General features: G+C 39.2%; 1 protein-coding gene across 50 annotated transcripts in view; it reads left to right on the top strand.

Annotated features, from left to right (window-relative positions):
- The window catches only part of LTBP1 (latent transforming growth factor beta binding protein 1), a 523079-nt gene that overhangs the window by 481249 nt on the left and 22116 nt on the right, over positions 1 to 19714 (top strand). For all 50 annotated transcript variants that reach the window (XM_085019627.1, XM_085019610.1, XM_085019630.1 and 47 more), the window contains 5 exons: positions 4372 to 4548; positions 5247 to 5333; positions 7370 to 7498; positions 8177 to 8317; positions 9296 to 9466. In XM_085019627.1, coding sequence (XP_084875753.1) covers positions 4372 to 4548; positions 5247 to 5333; positions 7370 to 7498; positions 8177 to 8317; positions 9296 to 9466 — 705 coding nt within the window. The remainder of the gene's footprint in view (positions 1 to 4371; positions 4549 to 5246; positions 5334 to 7369; positions 7499 to 8176; positions 8318 to 9295; positions 9467 to 19714) is intronic.

The following is a 19714-nucleotide window of genomic DNA, read 5'->3' as shown; positions in this document are numbered from 1 at the left end:
CTGCAGTGGCTCAGGTGGCCATTGTCGTGTGGGTTCAATGCCTGGCCCAGGGAATTCCACACTCAAGTGCAGCCAAAAAAAAAAAAAAAAAAAAAAAAAAAACAAAGAAATAAAAAATAAAAATAAAATAAAAAACAAAAAACAACTTTGACTCAAAATGTCAGCTCCTCCAGGCAGCCTTCCAGGATAGCCTTGTTCTCACCTCCACCCTCAGTGTTGGTTATGTGCCCGGCACCTGCTTTCTGTGCATTGTCATGGCCTTGACTCCCCACCTGACTGACATCTTTAAAGAGGGAAATTGTCTGGAAGAATCTGCTTTGAAAGTTTTTTCGCTCTTATACTTTACTTTCTAACCTTTATTTTGTCTGCTTTTACATCTCTTACTACCTGAAGTTACAACTTTTCTATAGTCTTCCTTTTAATTTGCATGCCTTCCTATCCAGTCCACTCCTATTGTCAGGGCTTGTTTTCTGAAACTCAGCAATGACTTTCTTCTATATTTCACTTCTCCCACACTTCTCATCTTCCAAGTCTTTGAATGAGAAAACGAATTTGCAAGTTCTCTTTTACTCTCTTTAGAATATTACACTAGAATTCTTTTTCTCATAAAACATGAGTTGGTATTAAACATTAGTGCCTGTGGTGATTTTAAAAATAAAGAGATTAAAGCTTCCTGAATAATTCTGTTGAAAGTTATTTACTGGAGAGTACCACAGTTACAGTTTTACAAATTGATGTCTTTTTCAGGACTAGGGGAGGTGTTTCATTTGGGGGCATGGTTTACTAACACGTATTCGAGATGTGACTCTTTGATCACTGTCCTCATCCCATCTCAGAAGGATGTGGAGGGGGTTGGTGCCTAAAGGCCTTCAGAACACACTGCAGATGAAAGTCAAAGTCAAGTCAAAAGGCCAAGGAGAATGTTCGTGTCTGCTTTAACCAAAGCAGTGTTCCAGATCGCCTCACCCCAACAGCAAACATAAGATTAGACATATTTGGGGAAAGGCTAAAGCAGGAAACAATCCTGTAAATGGACACGCACAACCCCTTCTTTCTGACGAAGCCAGAGAGAAGTTTCTAGAAAGGGTGCTTCACTAGTAGTACCTACTCTTTAAGCCTGCTCCTTCCTATTCAGAGCAAGGAAACACAATCAGACCACATGCCACCCTTTTACTGAACTCTCCACCGGGAGGGATTAACTGCTGCCTCTTCCCTATTTGTCGTAAAGAGGAAAAAAGAAGAAGAAAAGAAAAGCGAGACAAACTCATGCTCCCTGAGATGCTAAGAAGCTGAGCCCTTGAGGAGAGGTTTGGGGAAATTATTAGGCATGGTACGCTGGACCCAACCTAAATGCTCTTCTCCAGGAGGTGAGGGTGCCGTGTCACTTGCACCATTTGTCTCATGGAGTTGCTTTATGCATCACATGAAAAAGCATCTGTGAAAGTTTCTTCAAAAACTCCTGTCTTATCACCAGCCATATCCCTAGGATTAAAATATATACATGGCTTTTTACACACAGATGTTAAGCCAACTTCTTAATACAAATTGAAAAAAAATCAAATCTGAAAATACTGGAGGAGAAGTAACGTATTTCTTAGAAGTCTATGGCATGAGATATGAAGTATGGCTAGCCTTAATAAAATCCTTAAGAAAAATAGAATTCATTCTTTTTCGAGCCTGGCGCCTTCTGTAAATTTTGATTTGATCTTTTAAAATTATGTCCTGATAGAAACATTCCTCCCCTGGCAGCAGTGACCTAAACTCATAGAAATGTTTTTGGTTTTTTTTTTTTTTTTTAAAGAGATCACATCACATGTATTTACTGATCAGACTGTTCCCCCAGTGGAAAAATGCTCTAGGAAGTTAATTATTTAAAGGTTAGGAAGATAGGGACATTGTAGCTTTTCACAGGATGACTTTTGTGGACCAGTTTTTCAAAAAGAATTTGCATCTTTTTCCAAACACAGATGAGGGCCTAACCCTCAATGTCAGCTGTGTAAACACTGAGCTTTCAATCTGCTTGGAAAGAAAATAAGACCAAAACTTACAACTACCAATGTAAAACCCGAATAATACAGTGTATTGATTATTTCCCTTGTGCATTCATCTGTGAGTTTCCTTCCAAAGAAAATGGGAGGAAAAAAAATTTATTTTATTTCCGTGAGTGTAAAAAACACAGTAGAAATAGTATTTAGATGTATTTGAAGTTTTTGATCCAGAAAGAAGCCTGTGGTCTCTAATTATCATGAATGCAGCAGCCTCCATTGAGGTGTTGCTGTATAGTATTCCATTTCGTAATAAAAACCATGACGTGCCTACAACTTTGTACACATGAAAAAAATGATCAAGCCCTCTTTTCACATAGACCGTTAACTTGATTGACAAAAACTCTAGTGGTGTAGCTGACTTGATTAATCTCTCTCTATGCATTCATTAATAACTCGCTGCGTTTTTAGGCCAACTGAATAAAATGAGTGGAATTTGTCACAGTAATAGGTTTTCACTTTATTCACAAATATTGGAAGAAAGCTTATAAAAATTTTCACAGGGTACATGATTGATTTAATGTTGACTTAAAATGCTTTTTTTAAAAGAATATATATATATATGTATGAATGTATAACTGGGTTACTTTACTGTACAGCAGAAATTGACAGAACATTGTAAATCAACTATAGTGAAAAATTTTTTTTAAAATACCCTTCATTTTCCCCAGTGGATTCTCTGTGTATGAGAATGAGCTGGTGATGGCGGTGGTCTGTTCATTTACAGTGGGCAAAACACTTGTCTGTCCTTTGCACACTTGAAAAGCTTCTGGAGACGAGGGATGTGGTAGGTTTTTTCCAATTTCACACACAAGGAATTGATTTAAAACCGCTTCATAAATTGCATAGGAATCAGCATTTCAGTTTTTTCCTGGACGCTTATTCTAGGTTTGAATTTGTCATCAGCTATTAAGTTAGAGTCCAAGCTGAATTCTGTCAAACAGAGGATAATCTGAGAATTCTCCAGAATCAAGTGTGAGAGGGGTCCTTTCATCCTCATTGATATTCTGCATTCTGAGAGTAATATCTGTGTCAAAGCTTTGTGTGCTGCTTTGTTTGTTTTTGCTACCATAAGAGGAAAGAAAGGGCAGAAGATCTTCGGATACAGTTTTATGAACTCGCATTTTAGAACACCTTTGTTATATGATATGTTAATCAGGTTTCCACAGTCGCTTTGACCCTGCCAAAATAAATATATGGGAAACTATTAGGAAAATAACTTGCTCAACTTTCCAAACAGTATAATTATCTACCAACTTTTTTGAAAAGGTAGGTGTTGACATTAAAGTCTTATCCTCATTGGCAAGTGTTTTCCCCTGGTCCCTATAGTTTCTTTGGGTTAAGAATCTGTAAATCATAGTTCTAATGAAAATATTTCATTAGCACTAATCTAAATAATTGTGATGGCCGTAGTCAGTGTAAAATTAAAACTTAATAAATTCTAACTGAATCTCTATAGCATTTAGTAGGGAAGAGGTTATTTTTATCACTTTTTAAAAACACAAACTTGCTGATAGACATCAAATCTGTTGGGACTACATTGTTTTTAGTATTATCTGGAAGTAGGTGGTGTGCCTGTCACTTGTGTTCTATCAAATCACCTTTTCTTTTATCACAGAGGATTAAACAAACTCTGTTAGAATATATGTTCTTTAGGACACACTTAAGCTGGGACTAAAGCCCAGCCTGGAAATTCTATCCCAAGGCTCAGATGGCTCTTATTATTTCATTCAAAGTCATGTATTTGCAGCAATTTAAGCACTTAGATTTCCAGTAATGAGAGGTTATTTTATAGACCCAGGTTACTGTGGTGTTTTTTATTTTTTATTTGTTTTTGGTTATCTTCTTTTGCTTTGTACTGTTCAGAAAAGATCGAGGGGCATGGTTGACTCAATAACCATGTAAGGGTTAAATATTATGTGTGGCCCCACATTTCTGGTCCAGTGCTGGGGAAATTTTTCATGGATTTAAGTAGGTGTTATAGTACAACACAGAATAGCCCTATGTTTGGCACAAAAGCAGATATGGAAACTCTACTCACAGCCAGATTTACAAGAATAAAGTAATGGGTTAACGTAGCGGGAAATGATTTTGACAGATTGACACTCTTAGGGTGTGTTAGAAATCCATCAAAATTCAGGATTCAAGTGCATTTTTATCTTGAAGTGGAGGAATCTGACACGAAGTGGAAAGCAGCTTTCTGTAAATGAAGTGCTGTGGGCACATCCCGTCAGTCTTTTTACCATTGTGTTTGCAACTCTGTTGTCATACAGGTAGATCTGATGTATCCTGTCCACACTTTTTTCACTTTCTCCACCCTCTTTAGATTTAGAAGTAGACCAACCCAGAGAAGAAAAGAAAGAGTGCTACTATAATCTAAACGACGCCAGTCTTTGTGACAATGTGCTGGCCCCCAATGTCACCAAGCAAGAATGCTGTTGCACCTCTGGTGCTGGGTGGGGAGATAACTGTGAGATTTTCCCCTGCCCAGTCTTGGGGACTGGTAAGTGGTATCTTCACCTTTGTATCTGTCATGTGGTGTTCATGGACTTTGGAATGTTCTCATTTTGGTCACTGAAGTCTTGAAATGGTAGTAACATCTACTGGTACCCGCTGTGGTCACATTGAGATGAGATTATCTTAGAGTGGTTTTCATTCAGGGCTAGAACCACACCCTTATCCCACCTCAGTATAATTTCTTAAACTTCCTTCTAACACAGAATAGGCTGTTACAGCGACTTTCCATGCGGTATTTTGGCAGAAAGAAATTCAGTTTTATTCCATTTTCAAGTCAAAACCAACATTTTTGCTGACAGTGGCACAGCATTATTCCTCATTAAAGCTTGAGTAGTTAAAATTTTGCTTAATGGATTCCTATTAAAATTTTAAAACACTAGGGGCCACAGTAATGGAGAAAGAAGTCATCTAACATCCCACGGCACCCATAATGGATTAAATAATATATGGGTGAATCAGGACAGATTTTTTAAGTTTTTAGGTAAACTTACTGAGTGATGAGATTTGTTTGCACCTAATCTATAAATTTTGAGATCATGCTGAATTCATTTGCCTGAATTAAATGGCATGATTTGCCTTAAAGGTACTGTGTCTGAGAAAGCAAGACTGAACTTAAAACATACTCATGGAAGAAGTTGAGGGGTTTTTTGTAACTTTTTTTCACCTTGTCTTTCCTGAAATCAGCTGAATTCACTGAAATGTGTCCTAGAGGGAAAGGTTTTGTCCCCACTGGAGAATCCTCTTACGACGCCGACAGCAACAACTATAAAGGTCAGAATCAAACAGAAATGAATTTGCATCTTGTGTGCATATTTGACATTCAAGTAAAAGCATGGCTTGGGTTAGGCAGAATTAGAATTCTTTTCAGCCATGGAAACTGATGACAAATCCTTGAATTCTACCATTGGAAGAAGGCCACAGTGGACCCTGGGCAGAACTATGGCTTGGGAGTTAAAACACTGAAGGCTGTGTGACAGGAGGCCCTAAGATTCTGAGTTTCCATCTCTGAGTTAGAAGTAATGTTTCAAAGGTTGCCATTAGAAGTAAAGGAGATAACACAGGTAAAAGTACTCAACACAAAATTCTGTACTTAATAAATTTATTCTTTTATTCTAGAAGTATATTAGAAATCATATGTTAGGACCAATATAAATTTGAACATATCATGTTAGTCTTTAATGGTCATCAGCAAAGCAGAGATTTTGCTTTTTTAGGAATCATCCTACTTTGCTAGAACCTTTCATTAATGGCTACAGATTAATAATAAGGAATGGAAGAGAAGAAAGCAAAAGTTGATGTGTTTTAGGTATTTATGCTATCAGCCTATGATTCTAAAATAAATGTAAAATATTTTTATTTTGGTGAAATTTAAACCATATATGAGTATTTCCTCATTAAGTACTCACTTTTAATACTTCCATGATAGACATATTATGACCTTATACAATGTGATTTTTTTGATAATTTAATATCAAAAACTGCCAAGTAGCTAGAAAAACAGACTAAAAACATTTTTATTGTCCATCTACATTTAATAATATGGTATAATGCAGCAGCTGGATAAGAAATATCATGTGGGTTTTTAAAGTACATCTATGATTTAGATCAATTAAACAATAAGATTGGTTGGCAGTATGTTTAATGGCTTTCATGTTCACAAGTACTACATACTATGATTTTTCAGAGATGTAGGTAAGTCTCACTTGTACTATGAAATTGAGCCCAACTTCACCATAAAGTCATCCCCCCCTTTTAAATGAAAATAAATTGCTGCTCACCCTATCTTAGCAGTGCTATAACTATTTGGAAAAATATTAGATTCTGATCCAAACAGCTATGTATTAAAGTTCCCTCATGGCTTCGTGGGTTAAAGATCCAGCATTGTCACTCCCGTGGCTCTGGTTACAGCCATGGCACATGTTCCATCCGTGGCCCAGGAACTTCCACATGTAACAGGCATGACACCCCCCCCCCGCCACCGCTGCCACCAAAAAAAGCCTTTACCAAAGAGCCATGTGTTATGGGCTTGATCTTGCCATTTTCCAACTGTGTAACTTTGAGCAATTTCTCTATGGAGTCTCCAAATTTTTTAAATGAGGACTAGATGACACTAGCTTTAAAATGCTAGAAATGATGCTAATAATAATCCCACAAAAGCAATAGATACTGAGTCTATATTTGAGCATATACTGAGTCCCTTGCATGGATTGCCTCATTTAATCCTTCCAGTGCTATCAGGTAGATATTCCTATTCTCTCCAATTTACCAGTGAGTAAACTGAGGTTTGTAGACAAGCTCTCTAAATTCTGTGGAGGAATGGATCTATCAGTGTCCTTAGCAACTGTGCTTTCATTAGCTCATTATCAAGAAAGAAAGAAGACTTGATCAAGTTGCATCAGACTGTTCATGGGAGTTTCGTTCATCTCAACTAATTAATGGGCCAAAATATACATTTATAGAAAGAGACATGTCTTAAAGGGTATTTTTGTCAGAGAATATTGTTGGTACCATTATGGAATGCATAGACTGTTCCATCAAATATAAGGTAGAATCTCTGAAGCTGTATTTATAAGCATACTTTTGCTGATAATGTTTTTGGGCATCGCTCCCTGAACAGAGAAGCCTGATGATGTTTCTATATCTGTGAATTAGTCCCAAGTTTAAGAATTTTATATCCCTGTGTCTTTAAGACTCTTTGTAATATGAATATTATAATATCTCACTTGAAGCCCAGTATTGGTTAGATCTTCTATTTAACTGAAAGACCAAAGCTAACTCCTATATTTCTCCATTTTTTCCCCCAATAGATGCAGATGAATGCTTACTTTTTGGACAAGAAATCTGCAAAAATGGCTTCTGTTTGAACACTCAGCCTGGTTACGAATGCTACTGTAAGCAGGGGACATACTATGATCCTGTCAAATTGCAATGCTTTGGTAAGTTTTAAGGGGATACAGTGTGATGTACTGTGAAAATACACAGATGGGAAAAAATAAGTAATACTATGTATAGAAACGTTTTTTGAATCTAAATCACATGTTTAACAGATCTATAAATGTTTTATGGATTTTTTTCTTGAGCAATATTTAAGAACATAAAAACCCTTTATACTCGTATTTGAATAGATTTCAAAGAGTTAATATTAAATGTGGAATTATAATTCAGGTCACTGGTATAACTGAAGTGTTCTTTTGGTCTGGGGAGCCTCCTGTTTCATCACTCATACCATGCAACTGAAAGTCATTTTAAAATACTGACCTAGACTTTAATCCTTAAGCAGAAAACCATATACACTAGGCAGAAAAACATAGAAAAAGGAAATAATTTTAAAACTGTCATTAAAAGGCATTTTATCTTAAATTTCTAAGCATATCCTGTTCTTAAATGTTTTCTTTCCTTATTTAATGTCAGCAGCTGTAGGGCAATGTTATTTTTCCAATCAATACAACTTAACATTTTTATAGTCAGAGCTGTTCTCTTTTGGATGATGATGTGTAGCTAATTAAAATGTGGCAGCCCCTGGAATCTGGGCTGAATTTAGAAGTGTATTAAGTTGGGTTACGTGTATGAGGTGCAACTGATTGCTGATTTTCGTTATATTTTTTTCTCTTAAGATATAGACGAGTGTCAAGACCCCAGCAGTTGTGTTGATGGCCAGTGCGTTAATACAGAAGGCTCTTATAACTGTTTCTGTACCCACCCAATGGTCCTGGATGCTTCAGAAAAAAGATGTATCCGACCAAGCGAATCACATGGTATGTTTGGATGTGAGATGCAAGTCTGTGTCCAAATAAATGTCATAAGGCTTTCCTTTTGGCTTAAATGTGAGCTCTTGGAAAAGAGAAAAACTTGATTCCTTGGGTATTTTGAAATAATTAAAATGAGATGCTAAAAGAAAGAACAAGATGCATATCTTCAGTATGTAGGAGATTTAATGCCCTGCACATACTGATTTAATGGACAACAGAGTACAGAGCAGCTGAGCAGATGGCAGAGCTACTCTATGCCTGAGGGTTGATCACACTTAACCCTCAAAAGCAATTGAGGAATATGTAACTTCAAGGAGAAATAATTAGGTTTGCTTGACTGGACTGAAGAACAAAGACGAGGCTGGGCAGAACAGAGGAGGGAGTTCCTTGAAGTGGGTGGAGACCTCCGAAGTCCATGGGTCGGAATCTCTGTTCATCCCCAAGAATGGGATGTGCCACTGATAATTGGCTTAATTGATCAATATATCAGCACATTCAGGAGACTGCTTTGGTTGAAATCAGTTGAGAGGTGAAAAGGTTAGAATTAATGACCCGCCGGTTCAGGGCTTTGGCAGAGGAAATGGGTAAAAAAAGGATGACTCTAGAAAAATGTCATGTAGAACGAAATGATAGGATTTGACAGAGGAGTAAAGCTGAAAAATCAAAAATCAGAAAAATAAGAAGTCCGTCAGGATGATGAAGTACAGGCAAGATAGCAGAGGGTTTTATGTCGTGATGGAAGTGATAGAGGGAAGAATTTAATTGGAACATGATGGGCAGGTTGAATTTCAGCTGAGGGAACAACACCCAGTTGGAGATGACGGAGGTTTGGTCCATGGAACGACCAGGCCAGCTTCAGACTTTTACTTGGAAGTCACTCTTAGAAATAGGGATGGAAACTTTGAGACTCGCTGGCTTCCACCACAGTGTTTATGAAATAGGAATAACAGTGCAATTGTCATGGAACCGTGTCTTCCCTTTCAGAACAAATCGAAGAAACCGACGTCTACCAAGATCTGTGCTGGGAACATCTGAGTGATGAGTATGTGTGTAGCCGGCCTCTTGTTGGCAAGCAGACGACATACACTGAGTGCTGCTGTCTATATGGAGAGGCCTGGGGTATGCAGTGCGCCCTCTGCCCCATGAAAGATTCAGGTGAGCCCTTGTCCAATTCCTTCTGCTGGAGGCCTTTGGAAACAGATTCCTCTCACCTCCTTTGGAGCCTGACGATTCTACTTCTGTCTTCACCTTCGTGCCTGACATCTTACTTTCATGGGTGTGTGTATAGGGAGCCGAGGAGCAGGATTGCAGAAACATCTGGCTCCTGGTTTATACCTCCACTCCAGACTTTGTCAATTTTTGAAACCCTCGTTCCATTTTCCCTAAAGAGTGATAAATGACCCAAAGAAATCTAATGCAACTTAGCAGTTGGTGGCACGGGTCTTTTGGATTTATGGTTCCTGAAACTTCCTTTCTTCCTATAGTCCTTCTTATTTCTAGCAGTTTCTACTCAGAGCAAGAAGTATTAGGGACTACAATCTCCATAGGTCAAAGTCTAAGTTTTCTTTTTTTTTTTTTTTTTTTTTGTCTTTTGTCGATCTCTTTGTGAGACAGGTCACAGAGGTTATTAGAGGAAGAAAAGAGAAAGTAAGTGAAATGTAGTTGAGCAAATCTTGACTTTCAAGTTTTAGACATGGGGTTAAATCTTTGGTCAAATGGAAAAAATGGGATCAACTAAGTTCTCAGTTTCCTGGTGTTGGCAGACTGGAACATGCTGACTTCGGGCTCCCGGGCTGGGCTACTTGGTGACTGTTGGGATCTGTGCGGCTTGCTTATTTCTCTTTTTAACATTGCAGCTACTCCACTGCCTATTAAAGAAAGCCCTTGGAAATGTTTGGTGTAGCATTTTGTCTTTGACTGTAGACTCGATTCATTAAAGCTAGGAAAATACTCTGGGTATAAAGTGAAGACGTTTATCATGCACACATTCTCAGAATAGCCAAGAGGGGAAGCATTGCTTGGAAAGAGGACATGCATTAATTTTTAGTTAGTTAGAAGGCAATGTTCAAGCTCTTTTTTTTAATCTTTTATTTATGTGTATATTTTTTCTACTGTACAGCATGGTGACCCAGTTACACTTTTACATTCCTTTTTATGACATTACATGTTCCATCATAAGTGACTAGACAGAGTTCCCAGTGCTACACAGCAGGATTCCATTGCTAATCCATCCCAAAGGCAACATTCTGCACCCCAAGCTCCAAGTCCCTCCCAGTCCCTCCCCCTCCCCCTTGGCAACCACAAGTCTGTTCTCCAAGTCTATGATTTTCTTTTCTGTGGAAGGGTTCCTTTGTGCTGTATATTATATTCCAGATATAAGTGATATCATATGGTATTTGTCTTTTCTCTTTTTGACTTACTTCACTCAGGATGAGAGTCTCTAGTTCCATCCATGTTGCTGCAAATGGCATTATTTTGTTCTTTTTTTTTGGCTGAGGAGTATTCCATTGTGTATATATACCACCTGCTCCTAATCCAATCATCTCTCAGTGGAGATTTGGGTTGATTCCATGTCTTGGCTATTGTGAATAGCGTTGCCATGAACATGCAGGTGCATGTCTTTTTCAAGGAAAGTTTTGTCCAGATATATGCCCAAGAGTGGGATTGACAGGTGATATGGTAGATCTATGTATAGTTTTCTGAGGTACCTCCACACCGTTCTCCATAGCAGTTGTACCAGCTTACATTCCCACCAACAGCGCAGGAGGGTTCCCTTTTCTCCACACCCCCTCCAGCATTTGTTATTTGTGGACTTATTAATGATGGCCATTCTGACTGGTGTGAAGTGGTATCTCATGGTAGTTTCGATTTTCATTTCTCTAATAATCAGTGATGTTGAGCATTGTTTCAAGTGCTTGTTGGCCATCGGTATATCTTCCTTGGAGAAATGTCTATTTAGTTCTCTTGCCCATTTTTCTACTGGGTTCTTGGGCTTTTTTGCTGTTGAGTTGTTAGCTCTTTAATAAATTAGGTTTTTTAGCTTGGAAGTAACTTCAAATCAATGTAGCATAAAAAAGAAAATAATTTGAAATGACAAAAAAAGAATAGCAGAGGATGAAGAGCCAATATGTAAAGATATAGATGGTAAGAAGAAGAGTAGCCCCGAAATGGAAAAAGTGTGTGTTCTGGGGCCAAACAGTCTGATTCTGGAATTCAGATTCAGCAGGTGCTGGACCTGGGAAAAATAACCTCACCCAGTGAAGATCATTTTTAAAATGAAGGCATCTCTCTGGTTGGCTTGTTGTGCGAATGGGGAGGATGTAGGAAGAGCAGGAACACGAGGAGTGTGGCATCTCACTAGCATTGCTGCTGCCTCTGTTCCTGGAGGCAGATGCCACAGGAGAGGAAGGTGAAATCTGCAGGAAACAAATATAGTGGGGCTTAAGTTACCTTCTCATGATGCTCATACCTTACACTTTCTATTTAAGCAAATTTTTTTTGGCTGTTTAATTTTTTTTAATATATATTCCTTCTGAATAACTAATCAGACATTATGTCCCCCTCTAGCTTCCTCATCACAGCAGAACTCTGCTCCTTGAAGGTGTTCACTCTTAACAGTTTATATTTTTTAATCTTCCATGTGTTTTTTTATACACATCGATTCTTATTATTTATTTATATTACTTATTGTTAATAAACATTTATATTTAAGAGAATATGTAAAGCTGAAATCTGTATCATTGATTTAAGGCACACTTTGGTTTCTGTTTTATGCTTCTGCATCTCTGAAATTGGGGGTATCTTACAACTGATGGCATCTATCAATGGCCACAAGCCGTTTTTTCACATTTCAATGTTATCCAGATATGCCTTACAATCTAGGCTATCTTAGAACTGAATAAAGATGGTGACTTTTAAATGGCTGCACAGCCTCTGTTTTATGGATGTACAGGCAGACCTTGGAGATATTATGGGTTTGGTTCCAGGACCCCATAATAAAGGGAATATTGCAATAAAGCAAGTTACCCAAAATTTTAGTTTCCCAGGGTATATAAAAGTTATATTTATACTGTACTGCCATCTATTAAGTGTGCAATAGCAATATGTCTATTAAAACAAGGCACGTACCTTAATGGAAAAGTACTGGATTGCTGAAAAATGCTGACTGTGATCAGAGTCTTCCATGAGTCATCCTTTTGCTAGTGGAGGCTGGATGTCGATGCCTGCTGACTAATGAGGGTGATGGTTGCTGGAGGTGGGGGTGCCTGTGGTAATTTCTTAAGACAACAGTGACGTTTGCCACCTCAGTTGATTCTTCCTTCACAGACAATTTCTCTGCAGTATGCAATACTCTTTAATAGCATGTTACCTACAGTAGAACTTCTTTCAGAATTCAAGTCAGCCCTCTCAAGCCCTGCCACTGCTTTATCAACTCAGTTCATGTAATATTCTAATCCTTTGCTTCAACGATCAATTAAATTTTCTGTCTCATGTGGATAGGGTTTGTGGCACCCAAAAATAATTACAACACTAACATCCAAAGATCACTGATCACCATAACAAATAAGTAATAATAATAGGAGTTCCTTTCATGGCTTAGCAGTTAATGAACCCAACTAGGATCCATGAGGATGTGGGTTCGATCCCTGGGCTCGCTCAGTGGGTTAAGGATCTGGCATTGCCGTGAGTTGTGGTGGCAGTCAAAGACACGGCTCAGATCCTGCGTTGCTGTGGCTGTGGTGTAGGCTGGCAGCTGCAGCTCTGATTCGACCCTTAGCCTAGGAACTTCCATATGCCGAGGATGTGGCCCTAAAGAGCAAAAGCCAAAAAAAAAGGTAGCAATACTTGTTTGAAATATGGTGAGGACTGCCAAAATGACATACATACAAATGAGCAAATGCTGCTGGAAAAACGGTGCCAATAAACTTGCTTGATGCAGGGTCGCCACAAACCTTCAATTTGTGAAAAGTTCCGTAAACTAAGGCACAGTAATACAAAGTATGCCTGCACCATGTCTTAATCACCTCAAGCGCTGGGCATTTGGGTTCTCTGACCCCCCAGCCCCTGCCCTGTCCTAGTCCTGATTTTCCTATTATAAATATCTTATATATAACTGTAGAAGTACCTTGGGAAGAAAATTCCTACAGATGAAAACACTACGTCCAGAAGTACGTGTACTTTAAAGTTACTATATTCCTCTGCAAAACTCCTGTACAAATGTACTCTCACATTGGCAATGTTTGAAATGCCTTTTTCCTCCTACCCTCTTACCATGGGGTATGCTTCGCCTTTAAAATTGTTATCAGGTGGGACAGATGGGTATCTTACATGCATAGCCCTTATTCCGAGGGAATTTGAGCATGTTTTGTGTATAGATGATTTGTATTTCTTTGTTGGTGAGTGTCATATCCTTTGCCCATTTGGGGAGTTGGACTTGGTGTCTTTTTCTTACTGATTTGTAGGAACTTTGTGCCTGTTTTGTTCACAGACCCAACACGTGGCTTATGGTATCCCTGTTGTTATGGAAACTCTTTTAGGAAAGGTTCAGCATGTATTTTCATTTTATTTTATCCCTGTCCTGATCCTGTGACATATTAAGTAGTTACTGCATGTAAATCTGAGGAGCCAGTGCCTTGGCAAATCAAATCTAATTGACTAAGTTTTTAAAAGAACATTTCAATATTGTGTTGTTAGAAAGGAATTTTAGAATATTGCCTTATTGTCAACTGATCTAACAAAACACGTTTTAATGTAAATTCAAACAAATCCATGGGAACCAAATATACACTGTATATATAATATTTTTAGGAAAGTATGAGATATGAAGAAATACTGGTACCACACCCAATTTTTTTTAAAAAGTTTAGCATCATTGCTGCACTCTTTCTAGTTAATGTATGTGCAATACTGATGACGAATTCTCCAAAAAGAATCTCTAGTCTGTAGGCAGCCAAATCCTTCCACTCAGTGGTTTCCAGTCTTTTATTTTTAAAAAATGGTCATCTTTTGGTGACTAAATTCTTTTTTTTTTTTCTTTTATTTTCCCACTGTATAGCAAGGGGGTCAGGTTATCCTTACATGTATACATTACAATTACAGTTTTTCCCCCACCATTTCTTCTGTTGCAACATGAGTATCTAGACATAGTTTTCAATGCTATTCAGCGGGATCTCCTTGTAAATCTATTCTAGGTTGTGTCTGATAAGCCCAAGCTCCCGATCCCTCCCACTCCCTCCCCCTCCCATCAGGCAGCCACAAGTCTCTTCTCCAAGTCCATGATTTTCTCTTCTGAGGAGATGTTCATTTGTGCTGGATATTAGATTCCAGTTATAAGTGATATCATATGGTATTTGTCTTTGTCTTTCTGGCTCATTTCACTCAGTATGAGATTCTCTAGTTCCATCCATGTTGCTGCAAATGGCATGATGTCATCCTTTTTATGGCTGAGTAGTATTCCATTGTGTATATATACCACATCTTCCGAATCCAATCCTCTGTCGATGGACATTTGGATTGTTTCCATGTCCTGGCTATTGTGAATAGTGCTGCAATGAACATGCGGGTGCACGTGTCTCTTTTAAGTAGAGTTTTGTCCGGATAGATGCCCAAGAGTGGGATTGTGGGGTCATATGGAAGTTCTATGTATAGATTTCTAAGGTATCTCCAAACTGTTCTCCATAGTGGCTGTACCAGTTTACATTCCCACCAGCAGTGCAGGAGGGTTCCCTTTTCTCCACAGCCCCTCCAGCACTTGTTATTTGTGGATTTATTAATGATGGCCATTCTGACTGCTGTGAGGTGGTATCTCATGGTAGTTTTGATTTGCATTTCTCTTATAATCAGCGATGTTGAGCATTTTTTCATGTGTTTGCTGGCCATCTGTGTATCTTCTTTGGAGAAATGTCTATTCAGGCCTTTTGCCCATTTTTCCATTGATTGATTGGTTTTTTTGCTGTTGAGTTGTATAAGTTGCTTATATATTCTAGAGATTAAGCCCTTGTCGGTTGCATCATTTGAAACTATTTTCTCCCATTCTGAAAGTTGTCTTTTTGTTTTCTTTTTGGTTTCCTTTGCTGTGCAAAACTTTTCAGTTTGATGAGGTCCCATGGGTTTATTTTTGCTCTAATTTCTATTGCTTTGGGAGACTGACCTGAGAAAATATTCATGATGTTGATGTCAGAGAGTGTTTTGCCTATGTTTTCTTCTAGGAGTTTGATGGTGTCCTGTCGTGTATTTAAGTCTTTCAGCCATTTGGAGTTTATTTTTGTGCATGGTGTGAGGGTGTGTTCTAGTTTCATTGCTTTGCATGCAGCTGTGGTGACTAAATTCTTATTGTAACTTCCAGTGTATGAATTCATTAACATCAAAGATGTGGAAGCTCCAGGTAGAGAGAACAACTAGCTAGGTTCTTGAGTGATCTGTGAAGGACCCCAGGTCCTGGGGAATGCATATTGAAACCACTGGAAATAGGAAGTAGTTAAATAGCCCAGGAGGAGTGTTACTTTTAAACACCTGAAATGATGGGCCTAGAATTTAGGGATCCTCTACCCTAAATCCAAGAAGTCCACAGCAAAGTTAGCAATTTCTTCCCCGAGGCCCTGTGATTAGCGGGCATTCCCTTGATTAGTACAGGATGTTCTGGTCATACCTACAGCAAACCATCTTTCATTGAGCACATTTCTGCAGGAGCAGAGCAAGTAAATGAGCCACAGACGGCTGGGCACATGGACTCTGAAACCAGTTTGCCTGGGTGTGCATCCTAGTGTGGCACCTCCCTGTCTACGCAACTTTGTTCCTTTGTCTCCCTGTGCCTCAGTTTCCTCACTTGAAACAAACATCACCCGCTTCACAGGGCGGTCGTAAGAATTAAGTAAGTTAACAATGAACACTCAACATAGTGTTTAACACATTGTACACATTCAGAAGATTTTGGCACCTAATGCTTCTAGTGCTACGTGACTTAGATTAAATGCATTTTCAAATGTAACTGAAATTCAGAGTTCTTATGAAAATTACACAATTACACAATAGCATCGGAACATAAAGCACGGAATTAAAGAGAGACAAATCCAGAAACGGTTGTCCTCATGTAAAACTTTCTCTTCTAGACAACTGCTTCATAAACATCAATGGACCCGTCGGTCATCTTATAAAAAATACCTTATCTTGTAAAAAAAGCAGATTCTAGTTTCTAGATGAAAGGGGGTGGGCAGGCTTCTTTGTGCCTAAGTCCCAGGGCAGTGGGGCTGCCGCTGGTCCTCAGGCTGCATCAGCAAGGTTCTAGAGAGACCTTATAGCATTCAACCTGATTTTATTAAAACTGACTTTAAATGCCATTATTCGTTTTTCAAAAAGGAAGCAAAGAATGTGTGCCTTGTAAAACTGATTTGCTTGTAATGTCTGCCATTGAACCTTTGAAATGATGCTGTCCAGGGATATATGATCGTTGAGAAAGGACCACGCTGTCTGTTGATGAAAGCACTGGATGAATCCCAGCCTGTCAGGCACTGACCCTTCTAGTTTCCCTGGGAGTACAGCAGCACTGCTTTGGGGAACAATTAGTTACTGATGGAAACAGTGCTAGAGGAATTTGAGGAATAAATCGCAGTGCTTGTCATCAGCTTTGAGCATTAAAGTGCAGTGCAAAGTAAAGCTTTGGCTCCACCACAGGCTTTCACACTTCTGGTCCAATAGGTCATGGGCACTAATTCTTGCTAAAGCAGCAAGTGCGTCTGAGAACACTGGTAGTTGGAGGAGGGAGGAGTGGCTCCTTAAATAGTGTTCTCTGAAGTTAGATGGCAACTTGTGGATTGGTACCACATGCAGGGAGGTGAGTGGAGGGTGATGGATTATGTCAGGGCAACTGTACACGAGGAGAATGGCTTGCTTGTACGATTCGGTACGTTTCGGGGGCCACTTAGGATCCTGTTTTAATCCTCAGCTCAAGTCTTCCAGGCCAGGCACACCGGGCATCAGGAGAAGCACTCGGGTGGCTGAGGGCGGCAGGCGCTGCAGGGAGTTGGGTGCGGTGGTTGTGTGCTAAGCTTCCTACTCTTCAACCTTTGGGGTTTCTCTCATTGCTGCTCCAGCCTCCTCTTCCTCTCCTTCTCCTCTCAATATCTTCTAATCCTGCCTGTCTTTAAAATGTTTTTGGAGTTCCTGCTGTGGCCCATTGGGATTGGCGGCATCTCTAGCACCAGGAAGCAGGTTCAAGCCCCAACCCAGCACAGTGGGCTAAAGACCCGGCATTGCCAGAGCTGGAACGTAGGTCACAGCTGTGGCTCAGATCTAATCCCAGGCCTGGGAACTTTCATATGCCTCAGGGCAGCCAAAAAAGGGAGGAAAAGTGGTGGGTTTTTGTTTTTCTTTTTTTCCCCCTTGGTTGGGGGTTGGGGGAGCGTGCTAAGCTGCTTTGGGAGGAACCAGAAATTTGGGCTCTTTATCATAATACCATGGCCCGCCTCTGAGAGACAAAGCTATTTCATAAACCAAGTCAGAAAAGACAAAGCATTGTATCCTTATGATGAACAAGAGAGGGTGGTCATTCATTGTTTGTTCTTTCTGGAAGTTTTCAGTGTCATGCTAGAAGGAACTAACTCTGAACTAACTCTGCAGTCTGGAGTTTACTGGAATAGGAGTGTCCCGCAGCTTGGTTTTCCTGGGTCTCCACCTGAATGAAAAATGAGTTAACATGTATACAGCACAGTGCCAGGCATGGCTCAAAATGCTTGCCATCTGTTAAGACATTTAGTTCTCCAAGCCTTTCAATGAGAGAGGTGTCTAATTACCTCCTTTTGGGAGGAGAGGAAGTGAGCCACAGAGGATGATGTTACCTGTCGTGGTCAGGTACCAGGAAGTGGCAGATTCAAATCCTGGCTTCAGCATCTGTGCTCTCAGTGACTTCAGTGTTACCCCAGTCCCTATCTCCCTAAGGTCTTAAAAGCACACCTTAGAAAAATATTGCCCCTTAGAATATAAAAGTGAAACATTTAAGGTGAGTTTTTTTGGTTTTTGTTTTTTTCAGTTTCCTCATGCATTGTGTGCTTAGAGGAGGGAGAAACTCTGCAGCCTTAGAGCCAGGCAGTAAGCTTCACCAAGTTAGAAGCGATGTCTCGTCCACTCTGGTTTAAGAGTCAAGCACACTGGTGGGCAGAATAGATAACAGTACATACTTTGATGAATTAATGGATTAAAAGCAAGTCAGTAATTCTCAGTAAATAAAAATGTTGGTGACGCCTAGCACTGATCTAACATGAACTTCTTTTTTTTTTTCTTTTTTTTTCTTTTTTTTAATTTTCCCACTGTACAGCAAGGGGGTCAGGTTATCCTTACATGTATACATTACAATTACATTTTTCCCCCCTTTGTTCTGTTGCAACATGAGTATCTAGACATAGTTCTCAATGCTATTCAGCAGGATCTCCTTGTAAATCTGTTCTAAGTTGTGTCTGATAAGGCCAAGCTCCCGATCCCTCCCACTCCCTCCCCCTCCCATCAGGCAGACACAAGTCTTTTCTCCAAGTCCATGATTTTCTTTTCTGAGGAGATGTTCATTTGTGTTGGATATTAGATTCCAGTTATAAGTGATATCATATGGTATTTATCTTTGTCTTTCTGGCTCATTTCACTCAGTATGAGAGTCTCTAGTTCCATCCATGTTGCTGCAAATGGCATGATGTCATTCTTTTTTATGGCTGAGTAGTATTCCATTGTGTATATATACCCCATCTTCTGAATTCAATCATCTGTTGATGGACATTTGGGTTGTTTCCATGTCCTGGCTATTGTGAATAGTGCTGCAATGAACATGCGGGTGCATGTGTCTCTTTTAAGTAGAGTTTTGTCCGGATAGATGCCCAAGAGTGGGATTGCGGGGTCATATGGAAGTTTTATGTATAGATTTCTAAGGTATCTCCAAACGGTTCTCCATAGTGGCTGTACCAGTTTACATTCCCACCAACAGTGCAAGAGGGTTCCCTTTTCTCCACAGCCCCTCCAGCACTTAACATGAGCTTCTAATGTTTTTATTTATTGCTACTCTTAAAAGTATAACCTTAAATTTTCTGGGAAAAAAAATGTCCCTATGGATTGCAAGATATATAGGGTGCTATTATCTCATGGAAATAGAAACCTATTGATCTACCAATGAAAGAAAATTAGACACATTTACACTGGAGTCTAAAGTACATAGGGATCCCAGTGTCTGTGGTTATCTCAAAATAATTATACTTCTGTTAAATAAATTTAATAAATAATTAGACTTACTGTAAGCAAATTGCACAGAAAAAGTAGATGAAGTCTTGATCCAAAAGTTTGAAATTAAGAAATTTTGAGGGGACACTTAGTGTGTTCACAGAGTGCCACCTACTGGTTAATATTATGTACTGCACCACAGGTGTTTTT

This window comes from Sus scrofa, chromosome 3, assembly GCF_054392235.1.
Source record: "Sus scrofa isolate SSC_HxYL_T2T_F1_AM1 chromosome 3, Sscrofa_HxYL_maternal_Yorkshire_Landrace_v2.0, whole genome shotgun sequence".
NCBI lineage: Eukaryota > Metazoa > Chordata > Mammalia > Artiodactyla > Suidae > Sus > Sus scrofa.
Note: the sequence above shows the minus strand (reverse complement) of the source record. Positions and strands in the feature narration are given on the sequence as shown.